This window comes from Piliocolobus tephrosceles, chromosome 14, assembly GCF_002776525.5.
Source record: "Piliocolobus tephrosceles isolate RC106 chromosome 14, ASM277652v3, whole genome shotgun sequence".
In the NCBI taxonomy this organism is placed as follows: Eukaryota; Metazoa; Chordata; class Mammalia; order Primates; family Cercopithecidae; genus Piliocolobus; species Piliocolobus tephrosceles.
In genome coordinates, this window is record NC_045447.1 from 78,110,380 (window position 1) to 78,128,690 (window position 18,311).

An 18,311-nucleotide genomic window follows, 5' to 3' on the forward strand; every position below is an offset into this window, starting at 1 on the left:
CGCCGCCCGGGCTTCCCAGCCGCGGCGCCCTTTCGGCCCCCGACTTACTCAGGAGCGGGTTGCACAACAGGAAGCCGGCACTAGTTTGTTTTGTTTTGCTGCGTTCGCTCGCTCGCTCGCGCACAGGGCCGAGGTTTAGGGGCGGAGGCGGCGGGGGAGTGACGGGGTCGCAGCCGCGCACACCCAGCCGGGCGCTGTCGCCTCCGCCTCCGGACCCGCCCCTAGTTTCGCGCCAAGGAACCTGGATTTCCGACCCCGGCAGCGAAGCTAGTGGGATAGGGAACCGATAAGGGCTGCCCTCCTCCTGTCTTGTCCCACGCGCCTCTCCCCCGCCTGGCGGGCTCCCGGCACCTCTCCCGACTTCTCCAGCCTTCCTCTTGGCAGGAGCGGTTTCCAGGACTGAGGTTTCCGTCCCCCTGCTCTGTGTGCCTCCTTGAGCCCCCGGTAGTCTGCCCTGATATAAGCTTGGCCCTCATCTCTGGAGCATCTAAACCCGGGGCAGGGGTAGGGAGCTACTTCCGGAGTCGCAGGGAGCAGGGTCCGTAGAGACAGGACTCGTGCAGTCGCGGCCCCGTTTCACGGAGAGGGTTGCTCTTGCACCCTCTCCCCGAGCCGGCAGAACCACCTTCCTCCAGGAATTCAGCATCTCCTGAGAGTTGGGGCCCCGGGGCCTTGGAGTTTGTGAGAAGAAGGAAGTTCTGCAGCTCCCCCCAGTGGACCAGTTCCCGTTAGTATGGGACCGGGAATCTCAAGGATAGACTATTAAAGCTGGAGTGGACCTTGGAGTCACCTACTGATGAGGAAACCGAGCCTCAGAGACGTTAGAGGTTTTGCCCAAGACCTCACAGCCAGCTGTTACAGACCCAGGACAGTTAAGAGTTCTCAGTTAAAGTTCTCAGTTACCAGTTAAGAGACCATTTCTTGGCTCGAAGATGAACTCAAGACAAATGCAAAGTCTGGTTCTGTCCCCTCTGAAAGCTTTGATGAGTCATGATTTCTACCTTGGGAGTTAGCCAGACGTGTCTGTTTCCCCCTCTGTCTTGTTTCTCACTGGACCTCCCTTTTTAGACTAAACTTTTTTTTTTTTTTTGGGTACAAAATCCATTTGTGTTGGTTTAAACCTTCCTATTTCTTCTGTCTCCTCCTAGTTTGCTTCCAGTGGTTCTGTGTGAAGCAGGTGCAACCTGCAAAGGTTTGCAGAAAAAGAATCCACCACGATGAAGGTCGTTCTGAGAAAGTTTGAAGCAATTTAGACAGGAGAGTGTTACATTATGTGCATTTTTTTTTTTTTTTTTTTTTTTTTGCAATTGAGAACAAGCTAAAGTGTAAGGATCATCTATAACCGTACTGCAGTTTTCATATATTTTCACAAATTGTCTGTGCAACCAGACTAGATCTGACGTTACTTTTGAAAGGAAGGGTAGAGGGCGTTTTTTCCACTATTTTCAAAACACCTTTCCTTATTGGTAGTTTGTTAATTGCTTTCTTTTCTTGCCCAGAAGACTGAGTAATCCTTGAGTATGAGTAGATCAATATAACTGCTGCTGTTAACTTCTCGCCTTGGGTAACCTTAGGCCAGTTTGGGGACAGCATCTTTAATCCCCTAATTCCACTGAAGTTCCTTAGTAGTAGGCAGGTTATCAGAGGTTGAATACCTCGGGTTTGTTGGTTTGCTTGGAAGAAGTGATCATTGCTTCAAATAATGCAGTGTTTATTGGGGTGGTGGATGAACTCCAAGGTCCACCTAGTGGGTGAAATTCCTACTGAGCTAAAATAGGCTGGGTAGGGGAGGTTAAATAATAGCCAGATAATGTTTTGTATCAGCCCTGCCTTCATTTATGCAGGGGAAAGTGGTCTTTCTGCCATTTCAGAAGAGAGCTCAGTGTTCTCGGTCTTTTTTTTTTTTTTTTTTTTTCTCTGACTGTTCTTTCCTCCTAGTAAATTAAGCCCAAGGACGTTTATTCTTTCCACTGTTGTCTCTCTCATATCATAATTATTGATCTTTGGAGTTGGAGTGTTAATTTACTCTTCTCCCAGATTATAGAAGATGTACTTCTGGAAGGAGATAACTGAGAAAGTGGCATCATGTGCACATTTCTCATCTCTGGAGAAGTCATTTTCTGTGTTTCTGTGATTATTTTCTGTAGGGTGCATTATATTGTAAATAAGGTGGAGATACAGGACTTAACTGTTTTACTTTTCCCTAAGTTTGGTTGGTTCATAGACTGTATCAGGACTGCAGAAAAAAGACACATAGGAAATCTGTGTGATAAAAAACGCTTGTTGCCATTCTCATTCAAGGAAGATCACACATAACAAAACCTTTGAAATGACATTGATACATAGTTTGATTAAAAGATGCCCAAGTCCCCAGCTTTTGTAGTTTCCCACTTACTTGAGGCAGAGTTGACACAAAAGCCAAATTTTCTATTGAGATAAAATAAGATATCCTTATGGAAAAGCACACTTATCTTAAGCTTGATGCATTTTTTTTGCAAGTGGAACACACCCACGTAACTAGCCTCCGGATCAAGAAACAGAGCATTATCAACACACCAGAAACATCACTCACACTCCATTCCAGTTACCACCTCTGCCTAAGGTAACCACTGCCCTGGTTTCTAACAGATATGTTAGTTTTGTCTGTTTTTTAAAAAAATATCTTATGTAAATGGAATAATTCAATATGCACTCTTGGGTCTGGCTTCTTTCGCTCAACACAACAACCTTTTATTAGGTCAAATAATTTGGACTCCCCCTTTAAAGATGATGGAAACAGTCTGGCTTGCAGAAATTAGTGAGGCATTACTTAATATGATAGAATTAAGGAAAAACACTAACCAAACTGAAGCCATATTTATATTCTGATGACAGTCTGGTTAGGGAGACCAAACAGACGCAAGTGAAATATCTAATGTGACACCAGTGTAGGTGAGCAGGAAAATTCAGAGGAGTTCCTTCCGCTAAGGCAACCCAGAGTGTATTTCACAGTCCCTTGGTGAGGGGCAGCAACCCCCATAATAATAAAAAAAAAGTGCCTGGTTTCAGTACTGAACTGTTCATTTGCAACTTTTAGCTGGGATTTTTCATTGTTCACCAGTAGGCCAAGATAAAGGCAAGAATAAAATGCCTGCCCAGAAAAGGGAATAGAATTTCTGTGCTACTTTTTCCTAGTAGAGAAAGGAATAGACTAGGAAACTTGCAACTGTAATTAAACTGGTTCCATAAGCCGTGAGATTCATGATTATGGTCGCACCTCACTTGTATTTATTCAGGCAATAAATTATAGATGTGGGGTATAATTGTGTATTTCACTTATGCCATGTTTTTCAGTATGAAATATCAGTGTACAGAATGAACAATGTAAATAGAATAAATGTATGTGAATATGTAGATGTAGCATATGGTGAAAAATATAAATATATAGGTGTAAAACAACCTATGTACATGTAAAGGCTGGGGAAAGTTCAAAGATAAATTATCTGTAACCCCAGAACTCAATAAAATTAGAATTTAGACAGGGAAATGAAACACGGACAAATAACTGTAATGCAGCGTAGAAAGTTATGAATGGTGAAAGAGAGATGTGTAGAGTAAAATAACATTTATTGGGTCCTTTCGTGTACTGAACAGTGTGCTAAGCATGTGATGTGGATTCTCATTTATTTGTGTAATTTTTTTTTTTTTTTTTTGAGACATAGTTTCACTCTTGCTGCCCAGGCTGTAGTACAATGGCACAATCTCGGCTTAGTGCAACCTCCCCCTCCCAGGTTCAAGTGATTCTCCTGCCCCAGCCTCCCAAGTAGTTGGGATTACAGCCATGTGCCACCATGCCCGGCTAATTTTGTATTTTTATTAGAGATGGGGATTTCACCATGTTGGTCAGGCTGGTCTCGAACTCCTGACCTCAGGTGATCCACCTACCTTGGCCTCCCAAAGTACTGGGATTACAAGTGTGAGCCACCGTGCCTGGCCTGCTATTCTGTAATGTTATGAACTATACACAGTAGCATTACATTATCTCCATTTTACAGGTCAGATTTGTAGAGACTAAAAAAGGATCAAGGAGGGCCTAAAGTGGGTATATGGAGTGGGCTTAGAGGGTAAGTAGGATCTGGATTTGGGGGAAAAGAGAGCAAAATAAAGGAGGAGGGGAAAGACCATTTAGCTGGACTCTAAGGCAATTTGTAGAATTAACAGAAACAAAGATGCAATCGTGTTCCACTTTGGGAAGAAAATCAAGGAATTTGTAAAACTTGAATTATGAGGTTCTCAGTAGCTGAGGGCAGACTTGAGTCAAGGAAAGCTGGTGGGGCCATCCTTGTCTGACGTGATCTCTTCAAAGTCAGGAACAAGAATGACTGCACTCTCCTTCAGGCTCAGGAAGCCTTGCTGAACTGTAGATGGGCAGATGACGTCACAGTGCAGGATCATAACCTGTCCTATGCTCCGTGATAAGGAGATCAGACTTTCTGAATACCAGTGATTTCTAAAGTTCTAAGCCAGCTCCATCAAATTTCTTTTGTAGGCCTGCTGAATATTGTACACAGAAAACCAACCAGATGCTAGGGCTAGTTATGAATTCTTGTTATTCTTGTGTGTGAAGAAATGGATTAATATTTTCCCAACCTTTTCAGCATGACCGATAGATTCCACTTCTGTCTGTAACTTGGCTGAGTCATTCACAGAGGTTTTCAAAAAATCTTTTTAATAAATATGTTGTCATGTTGGTTAAGGGCCTAGTCATTGTTGTGGACGTTCATACTTCCGCAGTGATGTCAGTGAACATAATTTAACTTCTGTAAAACTGCTGTCTACCAACAGCCAGAAATAGTTACATCGGTCACTTTTAAGCAATAACTATGCTGAAGGAAAAAAATCACTCAGTTACATATGTGATGGGAACACAATAAGATGCCTGAGTATTTGGTTTAGGGAGTGATAAATTTTATTTCTAGAATCTTCCATAGATAAATGTTTGTTACCCTTTTTAAAGGATTGTGATCTTTAGCCTTCCAAATACCTAGTCATGTGGACTAAGTAGTTAGTTATACAGACTAAAGGATAATGAATGCTCTTTTCATTTGCCACATTTTATTCCTTATGTACCCTCTTATGTGAGGATGGGCTTTTTTTTTTTTTTTTTTTCTTGAAAGAAAAATCTCCAGCCAGTTATTTTACTTTTATATTTCTGAAGAAGAAGCCTTTGTGTCTCAAACCCTGGCCATGTGCTATTCACTCTTTGCAATTCAGGTAATTAATTCAGCAGTGACATCATCGGGAATGTGTTCATTTTTCCATTTCACATTCCTCTTTTCAGAATCTCATGGCTAACTCATATTAAGAACACATTTTGAAAGACTCAGTTCTCAAAGACATTGTGTGTTAATTTAAACTTTACCCACTTTAGCAGTGTAAGAGGAGGGTTTTATTCCAGGGAAAGTTACCTGTCCACTGCAATGAAGAAGATTCAAATTTTTCGGTAATTTTGATCCTGATTCTGTCAGTTGATTGATCAATTATTACTTATTGAGCGCAATTGATCAATTGATATTTACTGCACAGTGAAAGATAGCAGTAGTAGGAATGTAGGTTTGTATCATTGAATCCTTATGTTTTATAAAGCCAAAAATGTCAAACCCTTAAATCTTTTCTGTTCTTCATACCAGCTATATTTTATTATTTATTTTACTTTGACTGTTCAACTCTGTCTCTACCTCCAGCTGTTCTTGGTAAATACTTGGGTAGACAAATAGTCCAAATAGTCCACTGCTTTTTAACAGTGACTTTTATGCTGTTTTGACTGTGACTCACCCTACAATTTATTTTTTGTCTTACCCAGAAGACGTGTATGCATACAAATGGGTAGATAGGTATACCTACAAAAAACTGAAGTAAAACAGATACTTCACCATTAATACATTTGATGTACTCCAATAGCTTCTATTTTATTCTAGTAGTCCTATTTCATTAAATAATGCTTTCTCTGTTGAATAATTAATTTCATGGACCACCAGTGAATTGCAATCCAGTTTGAAAAACACTACCTTAAAATGAATACTTCATTGAACGTAGATGTAGGAACTTATAGCCTATGGGTCCAAGACATGGTACTTTCTGAACCTATTTATGTTTTTCTTAAAAATCTTTTTGGTTCCAAGTTCATTTTCATTTTGTGTGATTTGTTATAGCTGACCAAGAAAATCCCTAATTTTCCTCTTCTCCCTTGCCATTTTTGGTAGGACCATGGCTCTCTATACCTTTCTGTACTCATTGATGAGTTAATGACTGGAGCAAAGTAAATGAAACACTTCTAAGTAATTACTACTGAAAGTAGTGACATTTAGTAAACTAGGAGGATATGAAAGTTATATAGATGCACTGAAGAGTGGAAAGTAGATTCTAAGAGAGGTTATTGAACTTTTAATACTGCCCTCCAGCAGTATATTCCTGAAGGTCCTGAATTTCCTTCAGCAATCTGTAGCCACTATCATTGTATGGAAGGCTCTCAATGCTGCTTCTGATTTTTAAATGAGGATTGACTAAGAGTATAAATTCCTGAATTGGATGTGGTCATTCTTTTTTTCCTACTCCCTTTCTTTTCTCTCCTTCTTTCTTTCTTCTGTGTCCTGTTCATATTTACTACTCATATTTTGAATGTCATAGCCATTAATTTAAATTTAAAGTGATATGGCCAGTCCTTTAACTCTATAAACTTAGGAAAGATTATTTTAATTTTTGAGAACATTTTATAAAATATAAAAATGAAAAATTAAAACATGTATATCTCTAATTAGATAGCAAAGTGTTTGAATTCACAGATAAAACAGTCAGAGTTTCTATTAGGTGAGCTCCCTCATGTTCATTACATTATCTTTTCTGAGTGGTCTTTGGAAGAATGGTCTTGAAGAATCTCTGCAGAGGACACTAAATTGTATTCATATTTTTCAATTGGTATAACTCATAAGTGAAACCTCTTTTATTTTGTCTTATTGGTGATTATATTGCTTAAGTAACATTTGTACATCTTGGTGTTCAGAATAAATATATTCATTTTCTTAGAATTACAGCGCTAGGCCTTGGGAGTACCCAAGTGAATAGGTCTGCACAGAATAGTTATTAGGTGTAACCTCCCTAACTTTCTCCTCCACATTTCAATAATGAGGAATTACCTCAGTTATGTTTCTGTGTAACTTCCGTTGTAAATTCTATGAATTTGTTAGTTTCATGAATAAAGTTATGGAACCACAGAAATGATCAAACTCTACCTTGTTATGGGTTATCATATCATGATATAGTATCCTCCAGTTTCAATTTGGAGAAATAATATTGTACACATCCAATATATTTCCTCTATAATATCCTCCAGTTTCACAGGCACATGTTTGCACTTTCCTCTTGTTAAAATTGCAGACGAGAATAATTTTGATTTATTGGTGACATCTAATATAGCTGTGTTTATATTGTTGCCAATAAAATGACTTACATGATTGGTTTTTGTTTATACAATCTTTTCTGAGGAGTCAGTCACCTGTGTTAGGACAAGGTACATTCTGCTTATTTAAATGAACTCCTAGGATCTAAGAACATTCAGCTCTATCTGTCCTTGATTGAATTGCAAAATGTGCTTCATACTGCAGCCGTGCATGAGAATAACTTATATTATCTATCAATAGGCTTTTCATTTCTATATTCTTCTGGCTACAAAAGCTGTAACAAGAGAAGCCCATGGGAATAGCACGGGCCTATTAACAATCAAGGCAGTGATGTTGAAAAGGCGGCATTAATGAAATTATACAGTCATGAACTCGAAGGGAAAAAATAAAAAGGATCAATAAAAACTCTTATTGTAGATAGCTTAGACAGATACATAAGAAGTAGAGTCAGAAGCAGTTTGTTTGCTGGCCAGTATTTTGTGCCTCATTATCGGGTTTTCTATGCAGAGTAAGAAGTGCTTGTGGCATAAGAAATGGAAAATGTGACAAAGGCTAAATGTAGCCTAAGGAAATGAAATGATGTATGAAAATTAATAATTAACTGGCTCATCAGATGAATTATGACTCTAGATGAGTCTATTAATGATATTTACTAAGAAAGGGCCTTTGACTGTAAATAGGCATTATGGAAGTCGTGTTCTTGAAATTTTCTGGAATGGATGAGTTAACATTGCTTTTCGTTTGTTTAATCTTTTAATCCATGACGAGCAGTGCCTGGAGCCTTGGGTAGAAGGTAGAGTCATGGTTTTATATTTTGATTAAAGTCACGCTTTTTCAGAAAACTCATGGAATTACGAAATGGTTTTGTGCCTTAGTTTCCTTAGGGGTTAAGTAATTTTCTCTCTGACCTGATTTACAGAGGTGTGTTCGAAGAGTTTGAAAGTGGTCAAAAGGAAAGATTTATTAACGTTCATGCTGACTCATATTGGCAGAATTAACATTTTCATTGTAGGAACCAATGTAGTATTAAAACTCTAAATATGTCACTATGTCAGATTCGAAATATCCTAAATTTTTACCTCTGGATGCTCCCTGCTTTTTCTTCTTCTTGTTTCTTTTGTTTTTGTTGTTGGTAGCCTAGGGGAGAGTAGTTGGATGGAGAACAGAGGAGAAAATGCTGACTAGAATATTGTGATTGGATTTTTAACTAGAAAGGTGCTCTTCCAATGGAATCCCATCAGTTACGTTTTTGACACTGATTAGTTGTGATTTTACCTTTTTGACAAAATGTAGTCTTCATGGTTAGCATTGCCATAGACGCATTGCTGATGGGCAAGCCTTTGTATCAGCTTTCACTTTGATGGGGGTAGTAGAGAATGCTATTGTTTTTTGCTTCCATGTCTACCCTCCAGATTTAAATACCATAAGTATAAAATCTACATATTTATTCTTGAGTATAGCAAATGGGTGTTCTTGATAGTCTTTCTTTTCTAAATTGCCTGGAATAACAAAATTTCAAGAGACCATAGTGAATAGATCCAAATTCCTCAACCTTTTATGGATGAAAAACTGTACGTCCAGAGAAGTTATAAATGATTTGTCAGAAGTAGAACCCGGGTATCTTGACTTTTTGAGTGCCATTTCACTCAGACTCTATGAGGGCCTTTCTTAAAAGTTACAATAGCATTTTATCCCTTTTTTGTTACCAAGTGCCTTAGAATTATATCTTGATCATATGGCCTAGCTAAAAAGTATGCAAAATATTATATAAATAGATGAAATTTATTTTTACATTCTAATATCTAATGTTTGAGAAATCTGTTGGCATAATTAATGTGAAAAGTGGAATATTAGCCATATTTTCATGTTTAGTTTCTTTTATTTTTGTCTTGAGGCTGGTTTTGCTCAGCTCACATGCCATTGGCCTATTGGTTTTTTTCTTTATGGTATTAATGACTTTATTTTCTGGCTGTCGCTTTCTCGGTAATAAAATTTAAGTACATTTTGTTGTTGTTCTTACTTTCAACCTAAAACTATTTAAAACAGGAGTGTAGTTTATAAAAAAAAATAAAATAAATATTCATTGCAAGACAGGCAGGTGTGAATGCCTGATACTTAATTAAGTTCTCAGTGCTCTAATTATTTTTCCTTCTTGCAAACTCACCTTCTTAATGATCATGCCTAATGCTAAGTACCTCCTTATGTGTTTTTATCCAGGTTTTTGATGAGAATTCCTGCTCGTATATGATCTTGCTGCCAAAAAATGACTCCCTTATTTTTGAAAACCTGGAAATGGGCACAGTCTGAAAATCTGCAGACACTTGTCACTTGGACCATGGTCTTACTGACTCATATTTCCAGTCATGTTGAACAATTCTTTATTTAAAAAAATTGGCTAATATGACATATTTCTTTTGCCTTTTTTTGGCGGGGGTTTTCTGCTGAATAAGTGCTTTCTTCTGCAGGGTTCAGAATGCTCAGAGAACACTATTTTATCAATGAGAGGAAAATAGATGGCCAATTTTACTGGCAAAGTACAGAGACATTAAATGACTATTGCTCATGATCTACCAATGAATGGATCAGCATACTGACTGGTGACACACAGGAGCTCTCCTACATAAATGTACCATAAAAAGCATTGGAATTTTTCCAATGTAAGAATTGAGGTTATCTGGTCACTCCTGCTTTGTACTCATGGGAGAAGAGGGCAGGAGTGAGACCTGACTTAGAGGAATATGGTTGAGTGTTTTCCAGGACTAGATGGCATGATAGTATTAAATGTCACAAACTGATGGAATTCTTAGTGAAAATAGAGAATTACTAAGAATGAAGAAAACATTCTAAATTTTGTATTGTTAATTACTTTTGAATTTCCTCAACATAGGCACACACAGGAAACTTTGCAAAAGGCATAGTGCTTGAGTTAAAATTAGATATTTTTGATTTTCTAAAAATAAAAAGAAAAATAAACTCTTCACAAAAAGTTTTTCTCCTTGATAGCCTTTTCTCGATTATTTATGGAGTAATTTATTTGGAAGTTGAGTTGAAAAATGTTTGTTCAACACTTTGAGTGGATCATACACAAAAAGTAAGAATCATCCATTTGAGGATATCTGGTCACTCCTGCTTTGTACTCAGTCCTTATTTCCTGTGTTTGTCGAGCTTTGGCTTCTTTCCGTGACTGTCATCTCTAAAAGACAGATTGTGACAGTGTCTATAATACATTTGGCCTAGTGGCGCAACCATGGCACTTTACCACCTCATTGCATACATTATGGGGAGCTATTGGTCAAGGGAGGGCAGGGCCTTTAGTAATTTACAACCCGGCGTTATCACGTGGGTGGGTAATGATATCCTGCTATCATGTTCAGTACTTCTCTTGGTTCTCGTTCTGCTTCCTTAATGTTAGGAAGCTTTATGGAACCATGGTAGATTTATTGAGTGTTATGCATCATGTACATACTGGACAGGTCGCTTTTAGAGGGACATTCTCTCATTATGCTCCCCGTATGGCGTTTTGCACACCCCTTCTCTTTTCTAGGATTTTAGTAGACGATTACAGTATCGTGGTGTTGATTCTCTTCCAATCTCCATAACTCAGGCTCATTATAGAACCAATACCCTAATGCTGCCATGTATATTTGAATATATGAATATATGGATATATGAAAATTTTGTGGTATTCCCAGGCCTAGGTGTTTATCTTTTTCGAATCTAGGGACTATGAAAAGATAGCTCTTAAAGTGAAAATCAGAGATGGTTTAGTGTCCCCACAGTCTCATTTAGAAGCCGTGTCTGCTTTGTGGTTGTTTACTGGAACTTTGAAGCATTGGTCTCACAGCTCATGTAGGTGGTGCTTTTGGGTTTCCCAAGACCCGCTGTAGCAACAATGAACTGTATGGAAAGATCCTCTAGGGAGCAAAATAAATTTTGTTTTGCAAGCTGGCACCAGTAGATTATTGTAGTTGCCAAGAGCGCTGTATTGAGAAGGGCTCAGTGGCAAACAAAACAATGCAGTGATCCATAATCCATGTCCACCGTGAATGCAGAAGGAGAGAGTGCCTGCCAATGAGCCATGTATTTGAGGACCCTGTTCTACATAAAAGGCCATCTTGCTAAGAGTGCTTCTTTTCTTCCTGATGTGAGTGATATACAGGTTGAAAAACTCACCGTATCTTATTTTCATTTTTGCTTTTAAAAATGCCTGCGTTTATTTTTTTAAACAGGCTTATAACCCACACCATGGATAACTTATTGGACTTTGCCTGAAAGGAGTCATTAGTGACATTGGATATTTGACCATCTTGGCCACAGTTTTTTCAGAATGAATGGAAGATCATGCAGCATGAGTCTCCACCGGACATTGGGAACCCCACAGGGGCCTAGGATGGTCAGTGGCCACCACATTCCTGCCATCCGAGCCCACTCCGGGACTCCTGGCCCCTCGCCCTGTGGCAGCACATCAAGCCCCACTATGGGAAGCCTTGCTAACAACCTCCATCTCAAGATGCCCTCAGGAGGAGGGATGGCTCCTCAGAACAACGTGGCTGAGAGCCCCATCCATCTGCCTGCCTTAAGCCCCAGGAGACAAATGCTCACCAATGGGAAGCTGCGATTCCAGGTCACCCAGGCTGGAGGCATGTCAGGGTCACATACTTTAAAGCCAAAGCAGCAGGAGTTTGGAAGCCCTTTTCCTCCAAATCCTGGGAAAGGTAGGATTGTCTTTCTGGGATCTTTTAAAAATGGAAACAATTTTTTTCTCCCCTATCCCATTTTCTGCCAGCAAATCCTATGGAAAAATACATGATTCAGTGTCAGGGTCAAAGTTGATGTTCTCATAATGATATATAGCTTGCTCATTAAGGGATTGGGTGTGTATGTATTGAAGGGGAAGGGACCACAGTGGTAAATACTGAGTATGAGACATCTCCTGGGACTGTGAAACAGTAACAGTAAGATAGAAAGATAAGAAATAGGGAGGCAGGCTGGGTGGTTGTGGTGGAAGGGTAAATGTTGGTTTAGCAAGATTCTGCCCTCCAGATACGTGTAGCTCTGTCCTGATTCCCTGGGGGCTGAATGTTCCAGGCCATGGACAAGAAGAGTGACTGGAACTGTCTTTATGCCAGTGCTAAAAGTTCAGTGTAGAAAGAAAGTGACAAAAAAGGGAGAAATTTTCATAGCCAATAAAATGAGGAATCAGTACATATCAGTGATAAGAAAAATTACTTTAAGAGCAAAACCTGTAATTTTTATAATACAGCTAGTAGCAAGAGGGAAGCAAGCTAGAAGGGAATAATGAAAAGATGTATTTGGTGCTTGTGGAGAACTAGAAAACCTGGTCAATTTTAAGTGCAGAGAGAATGTGCTTTTTAATTCAGTAGCGTTTGAATTACCATATATTTTAAATTGAAGAATAATTGTTGGTGAATAGCAGGTTATTTGAATGACACACTATCTCTAGAAATTGATGTTGAATTAATGAGGTTATATTGTAGATGACGTATGTATTTAGAGAAAGAGCATGTACCCCACATGAAATATAGCTTTGCTGTATAAAATAGCACAATTATATATTCCTTGAGGTATTTTTAGCATTCTGTCGTAAATGTTTATGTTAAAAATGCTTACACCACCAAATAGAATTACTAGCAACCTTCAGAATAGCCACTCATTCAGTTAATTAAGATGAATAATGATTCCTATTAGGCAAGTAGCCAAAAAGTTGTTTGTTTTAGTGTCAGTGTATTTCTGTGTTTGGAGAAATTGGTGTAAATGGGCAGGTTTTAAAAAAACAATAGCACTAAACATACATGCGCCTTTTAAGTTAATTAATTTTTTGAGACAGGATCTCACTTTGTCACCCAGGCTGGAGTACAGTGGCATGATCTTGGCCTCACTGCAGCCTCATCCTCCTGGGTTCAAGTGATCCTCCTGCTTCAGTCCCCCAAGTAGCTGGGACCACAGGTGCGTGCCGCCACGCCTGGCTAATTTTTTTTTTTAGAGACAGGATTTCATTATGTTGCCCAGGCTGGTCTCCAACTTCTAAGCTCAAGTGATCTGCCCGCTTTGGCCTTCCAAAGTTCTAGGGTTACAGGCGTGAGCCACCGTGCCCAGCCTTAATTTATTTATTTTTCTTCTTCTTCTTCTTCTGTTTTTTTTTTTTTTTTTGGTCTAGATTAGTTTTGAATCATTTTATTTCTTAGAGGTACTGATATTTAGTATAAGTATGGGAAAAAGTTTTCCTGGGGCTACATCCAAAATAGGTTTCTTGTTGTCGGGTTGCTATGTCCATGGCATGGCAAGCTAAGTTCCCTCATGTTAAATTTAGGTGTTTAGATTTTCAGGGGCTGAGGCCCGGTAAAACCTTTTAGCTCATGCTTGACTAGTGAACTGTAGCTTGCTTTTATATGTACATATGTTTGCAATCCTGACTGACAATAATAATGGTGATAATATTAATAACTTGCCTTTATTATATCATAACTCAGCATATGTCAGGCACCATGTTAAGTGCTTTCCAATACATAGTCTCAGTTATTCCTCCAACAGCACTGAGTTGTATGCTATGGTTATTTAACTGATAAGCGAACTAAGGTCTAGAAAGAGTAAGTAACTTCAGAGGCACCAGCCAGTAAGGAGCTTGGGAATACTTGGGAATACTAACTTTGATGGCAGTCAGAAGTGGCTGTAATTAAAGCCATGTTTTTTTTTTTTTTTTTTTGAGACGGAGTCTTGCTCTGTCACCCAGGCTGGAGTGCAGTGGCTGGATCTCCGCTCACTGCAAGCTCCGCCTCCCGGGTTTTACGCCATTCTCCTGCCTCAGCCTCCCGAGTAGCTGGGACTACAGGCGCCCACCACCTCGCCCGGCTAGTTTTTTGTATTTTTTAGTAGAGACGGGGTTTCACCGGGTTAGCCAGGATGGTCTCGATCTCCTGACCTTGTGATCCGCCCGTCTTGGCCTCCCAAAGTGCTGGGATTACAGGCTTGAGCCACCGCGCCCGGCCAAAGCCATGTTTTTTAAAAAAAACCTCAGTTGCTTAAGGGCTAGTGAATTCTCAGGGTCCATACACCTTGAAATGCCTGTCAGAAGTAGTGCTGCTTCCTGATTCCCTTCCCTGTTGCTTTTTGTTTTCTTGCTCAGCTTCCTAGCTTACAGTGTCCGTCCTGGATCTGCATGGTTGGGACATGCATAGGCACAAATGATGGGTGGAGGACAGCTGTATTATTATCACCTCTAGCTTTGGAGCTTAGATACCATCAGTGGTCTAGATGGTACAAGAAGTGGCTGAATGTATCATCTCTTCCAGGTCTTGGTTGACAATTCCTATACTAAGCCAATAACTGGTTGAGGGTGGTAATCTAGGATTGTTTGAACTTTGATCATTTACTCTACAAATAATTATTGAGCATATATTGTGGGTGAGCCACTGTTCTGGAGATGCAATAGCCAATAAAGCATAGTCCTTTCCCTCAAGGAGTTGGATAATTCATACAAACAAGTGGCCAGTTAAAATACAGCACAGTAGGTGGGTGCGATGGCTCACGCTTGTAATCCCAACAGTTTGGGAGGCTGAGGCAGGCAGATCATTTGAGGTCAGGAGTTTGAAGCCAGCCTGGCCAACATGGTGAAACCCCACCTCTACTAAAAATACAAAAATGAACCGGGTGTGGTAGTGGGCACCTATAATCCCAGCTACTCGGGAGGCTGAGGCAGGAGAATTGCTTGAGCCTGGGAGGCAGAGGTTGCAGTGAACAGAGATTGTGCCATTGCACTCCAGCCCGGGCAACAGAGCAAGACTCCATCTCAAAACAAAAACAAAAACAAACAAAACAGCACAGTAAGGACTCCAATAGGGATACACTCAGAATGATATGGCCACATAGAAGGTTTTCTGGCCTGTGCTATATAGGCAGATAATTGGAAGGGGAAGAGCTAGCTTTGCAATCATGCAAAGTGCATGTCCTGTGTGTGTGTGTGTATGCATGTGTGTGTGTGTATGAGCACGCATATGTGTGAATGGAGGGGGTTGTCTGGAACTTATTCTGGGAAGGGAGAAAAATGCACTCAAAACCTGGAGGGGAGAAATCCTGGTGCATTTCATGGACTTCCACTTGGTTCCACATGGACAGGGGTACAGAAAACCGTGGTAAGAGATGAAGCTGGAGAGGAATCAGCAGAAGCCAGAGGAAGGGCCATGAATGATGTGCCAAGGAGTTTGGATCCATTTTGAGGACACTGATGGAACATGGGACTCTTGTGGGTTTGTTAATTAGGGTTTTCCAGAGAAATAGACGAATAGGATACATATCTACATGTGTATATTTGTGTGTGTGTGTGTGTGTGTGTGTGTATATGTATATATAAAGAAATTTGTTATAAGAAATTAGCCCTTGGGATTATGGAGAGTGGCAAGTTCCGGGATCTACAGGGAGAGTCAGTCAGTTGGAGACCAGGGGAGCCAATGGTTTCATTGCAGTCTGAGTCTGAAGGCCTGAGAACCAGCAGAACCCATGATGTAGTCCCTGGCTGAAGGCTGGCAGGCTCAAGATCCAGGAAGAGCTGATGTTTCAGTTTGAATTCAAAGGCAAGAAAAAAACCAGTGTCCCAGTTGGAAGGCAATCAGGCAGGAAGAATTTTCTCTTGTCGGGGGCAAGGGTCAACCTTGTTCTATTCAGGACTTCAACTGATTGGCTGAGAACCACCCACATTAGGGAGTGCAATACGCTTTACTCAGTGTACTGACTAAATGTTAATCTCACCCAAAAACACCCTCATAGAAATGCCCAGAGTAGTGTTAGACCTAATATAGGGGCACCAAGTGGCCCAGTCAATTTGACACATAAATTTTAACCAAAGCAGTATCATAGCTTTGGGGCAAGGTACAGTTTAAATGGTAGCTAAGAAAATGCATTTTCTAAGCTTTGAGAATGATTATAGCAACTCTTAGGGAAGCAATAGAGCTGTATACGTAGAATTTAAGTTACCTAAGAATTGCTCCACAGACAAGCATCTGACTTGAAGACTGAAGAATCTTTGATGGAAAGCTCATGAGAAGTGTACATTTGATATTAATGTTTATATTATTTAAAAATTGAGTTCTGCTCAGTTGAAAACTCAAATAACAGTGGCTTTAACATCATAGATTGTGGTTCCCAAACAGTGTATTAAGGTCACTGGAGTGCCACTGTGAACTTGGGGAGTCACAGGGTATTTTAAATTTAGAAGGAAACAGGGATATGTGGTATCCTTTGGATACCGGTCAAACTACTAGGTTGAGGAGGTTGACAGTTTCAATAGTAAATTGCACTATGTTCCTTTTGGTGACATCATATCTTTGAGAAGCTCCATTTTCAGTAATTGTAATTTAGAAGAAGCAAGTACTTTTTACACCCATGTCCATGGCAGCATTATTTATGATAGCCAAAAGGAAGAAGCAACCCAATGTGGTATATACATACAATGGAATATTATTCAGCCTGAAAAAGAAAAGAAGTTCTGACACATGCTACAACATGGATGATTTTTGAGGAAATTATGCTAAATGAAATGCACCAGTCACAAAAGGACACGTATTGTATGATTCCTCTTGTATGAAGTTCCTGGAATGGTCAAATTCAGAGTCAGAAAGAATGGTGGTTGCTGGGAGTTGGGGGAAAGGGGACATGAGGAGTTAGCGTTTGATGGGTACAGAGTTTCAGTTGGTGAAGATGAAAAAGTTTTGGAGATAGGTAATGGTGATTGTTGCACAATAATGTGAATATACTTAATGCCACCGAACTGTGCATTTAGAAATGACTAAGATGATCACTTTTATGCTGTATATATTTTACCACAATTTTAAAAGAGCATATACTGAGTGAAATCAATGTGGAATGGGTGATGGTGTCCAATCTTACTCCAAAGTTTGAGAAGCATTAGAGTGCACAGTTTAACACACATCCCATTAGTATTTGGGGTTATTTAAGAATGAAATAAAAATACTATTTTTCTTTTAATTTATTTGTATTATTTTTTCAAACAACTAATAAGCTGTTAGTACATACATGTTATTGAGTTGTTTACACCTAACTACTTGATAAATGCAACCGTAGGTGTTTCTTTTGGCCTAGGGGTACCATGAAAAAATTACTGAAACACTGAGCATGCCATGAACTGAGAACATTGGGGAACTTTTGTTGTAGGAGTTTATTTTTATTACACAGAGAAGGCTGGAGTAGATGCTTGCTGCTAGTGGTTGGCCACTCTGCTCTCTCTGGTCCAAGATCATGGAGCTTTCTCTAGTCTTCCTCTAGATTGCACATCTGCCTCATTCCAGATCCAGCTATCTAGTCTGCCTTCTGAGAAGAGTGAGGAGGAAGGAACAGGACAAAAGGCAAAAGATAAAAAGAAGGACTCCTCCTAGATCTGTTCCTCTTCAAACACATTTCCCAGATGCCCTGCCCAGCTATTTCCATTTAAATTAACCAATCATTGCATAACTTATTTCTTAAATACAATTCATTCTTTGATGCTGAATTCATCATTTTTTGAAGTTTGATCTGGCCTTATGCTGTTTTGTGTTGTATTATACTGTATTTAGCTTTTTTTTTTTTTTTTTTGCATTTTGCCTCTTTTATCTCTTTCAAGTAAGGTGAACCACTTGAAAGTAAGTTGTAGACATTGTGACATTTCACCTCCAAATTCCTAAGCCAGTGTCTTTTATGTTATATAACCAAAATATATTAATCATAACCAAGGAATTTAACTTTCATACAAAGTATTATTTATATATAGTTACATTTAAAATACAGTCCAGGCTGGCATGTGGCTCACACCTGTAGTCCCAGCACTTTGGGATGCCACGGTGGGAGGATGGCTTGAGGCCAGGAGCT

At 39.5% G+C, this 18,311-nt stretch overlaps 1 protein-coding gene across 1 annotated transcript in view; it reads left to right on the forward strand.

Annotated features, from left to right (window-relative positions):
* GLIS3 (GLIS family zinc finger 3) overlaps positions 1-18,311 on the forward strand; it is a 481,604-nt gene that overhangs the window by 1,901 nt on the left and 461,392 nt on the right. The window contains exon 2 of the mRNA XM_023213188.3: positions 11,666-12,151. Within this exon, the coding sequence (XP_023068956.1) occupies positions 11,764-12,151 (388 nt within the window). The 5' untranslated portion in view covers positions 11,666-11,763. The remainder of the gene's footprint in view (positions 1-11,665; positions 12,152-18,311) is intronic.